Source organism: Austrofundulus limnaeus, unplaced genomic scaffold, assembly GCF_001266775.1.
Source record: "Austrofundulus limnaeus strain Quisiro unplaced genomic scaffold, Austrofundulus_limnaeus-1.0 Scaffold7, whole genome shotgun sequence".
In the NCBI taxonomy this organism is placed as follows: Eukaryota; Metazoa; Chordata; class Actinopteri; order Cyprinodontiformes; family Rivulidae; genus Austrofundulus; species Austrofundulus limnaeus.
In genome coordinates this window covers 2,088,636-2,090,426 of record NW_013952409.1, presented here as the reverse complement: position 1 = coordinate 2,090,426, position 1,791 = coordinate 2,088,636, and the positions used below count along the sequence as shown (strand labels likewise).

At 43.7% G+C, this 1,791-nt stretch overlaps 1 protein-coding gene across 2 annotated transcripts in view; it reads right to left on the bottom strand.

Annotated features, from left to right (window-relative positions):
- Window positions 1-1,616, bottom strand: part of dusp3a (dual specificity phosphatase 3a) — an 18,632-nt gene extending 17,016 nt beyond the window's left edge. The window contains exon 1 of one of the 2 annotated variants that reach the window (XM_014032849.1): window positions 1,261-1,616. In XM_014032849.1, coding sequence (XP_013888303.1) covers window positions 1,261-1,448 — 188 coding nt within the window. In that variant the 5' untranslated portion in view covers window positions 1,449-1,616. The remainder of the gene's footprint in view (window positions 1-1,260) is intronic. The other variant, XM_014032841.1, reaches the window with a different exon arrangement.
- Between the last annotated feature and the right edge of the window lie 175 nt (window positions 1,617-1,791).

The following is a 1,791-nucleotide window of genomic DNA, read 5'->3' as shown; positions in this document are numbered from 1 at the left end:
AGTGACCGCTGGCCTGTAAATGAGTGAAAACTGCAGAGTTCTGGCCATTAGATGTAGCTCGTCTGTGTTGGGACATTCTTTTGAACAGTGGCTGACGACTGAAGAAGTCTCTTGGAGGAGAGACGAAACGTTTCATTAGAGAAGAACCCGTCCAGAAGACCTATACAATTTTTTTTCTTTTTGGCTCTGTAGATAGTTGACAATCTCAGGCAATATTGCAAGATCTAGCAAGATGTGCTAGGGCTACGTGTTGAACATGACTCTACATTAAATATGAACTGTAACATCGACTGAGAGATATTTTTGTGTTGCCTTGTGTTGATTAGTTGAGGCAGCAGTGTGCAGCGCTTGGAGAGGCCGTTGTGAATGACTCTCAGCTATAACACACAAAACATTAGCTCAAAAAGTAAAATGTATCATGTTGCAGCCATTTTTGTTTTTCCCACACCAGCTAGCTTGGTTAACCATTTGTTGAAGTGCATTATTTGATTGTTTCCTGAACGGTTTATTAAAATCTGTCCTGAGATATTTTGCTAACAGACACAATGGTGCACAAACATGCACTTGCATGGTTAATTTTGCATTTTAAAAGAAATAAAAACAAACACTTTTAGAGGAGTATTGAACATCTGAAAGGTGATGCTCTTGACATTTACTAATAAATAAAAATAACTGGTGGGCCTAGTACTGAAACAATCTGACATCAGAGTCCTCAAACGAGCTTATTGTGAATCGTGATTTCTTTATTCTATTTCAAAAGGGAAAAAAAACATCTTATATTGTGTTTAAAATGTAAAATAAGGCCGTTTAGATGCGATGACTGCGATGATCCTCCTCCCCAGCTGGAGGGCGAGGGGAGCGGCTTGAAGACCTGACTCCATGTCGGTGACACCGCTTCATTCAGTGAAAACCCGAGCCGTTCAGGAAATAATCCTGCTTAAAAACAGATTATATCAATATTATAGATGCTGCTAATAATAGTATTAAGCTACAGCTCTGTTTGGAGGTACACAGCATCCACCTGTGCGGTAAAAGGTGTTATTTCATGGTTTTGTTTTGTCGTCAACAACAGGCTGTCGCTTCTCTGCTGATTTCAGCGGAGACAGCACAACAACGAGCCCGAGCAGCGCGCGTGCTGCCCTGCATGCGACACTGTTGTCATTGTCACGTATGAGCAGGGGGAGGCAGGGGGTGGATCACGGTCAGCGCACGAGACCGTCACCATTTTTTAAATTCCACGTATATTTCTGGGTAACTCACGCGTTTCCGATGTAAATTCTGGGGAACACCTCGTTGAAGTGCTGGGTCGGCAGGTTGTAGAAGCCGCTGCCGTCGGACAGGAGCTCGTTGAGTTGTTGGACGGTAACCTCGCCGCTCGGAACCGGGACGTCGTCTGGCGGCGGCGGGTGTTGTTGCTGTTTCGCGGGGCTCAGGTGTTTCTTCATCATGGCTCCTTCTTGTTCTTCGCTCTCAAACAGCTGTTAGACCGCAGACAGCGCCCGAGTCGTGATCCTCGACCGGTTCTTCAGCAGCATTTTACCTCCGCACGTGAAGTCGTGCACGATACTCTGCAAAGTGTCTCTGAACAGATGGGAGCGGAGACCTCTCAGTGGCTCCCAACGGTGTCAAGGTAGCGGATGTTTACAACTTACATTTCCGGTAAGACTTTCAAAAATAAAATACATGAAATTTCAAATTAGAAAAAACTTTTGAATACCGATTTTTTTTCTCTGGATTTTGAGATTTAATTCAGAATTCTTAAAAAAAAAATCTGAGAATAAAGTCAGAATG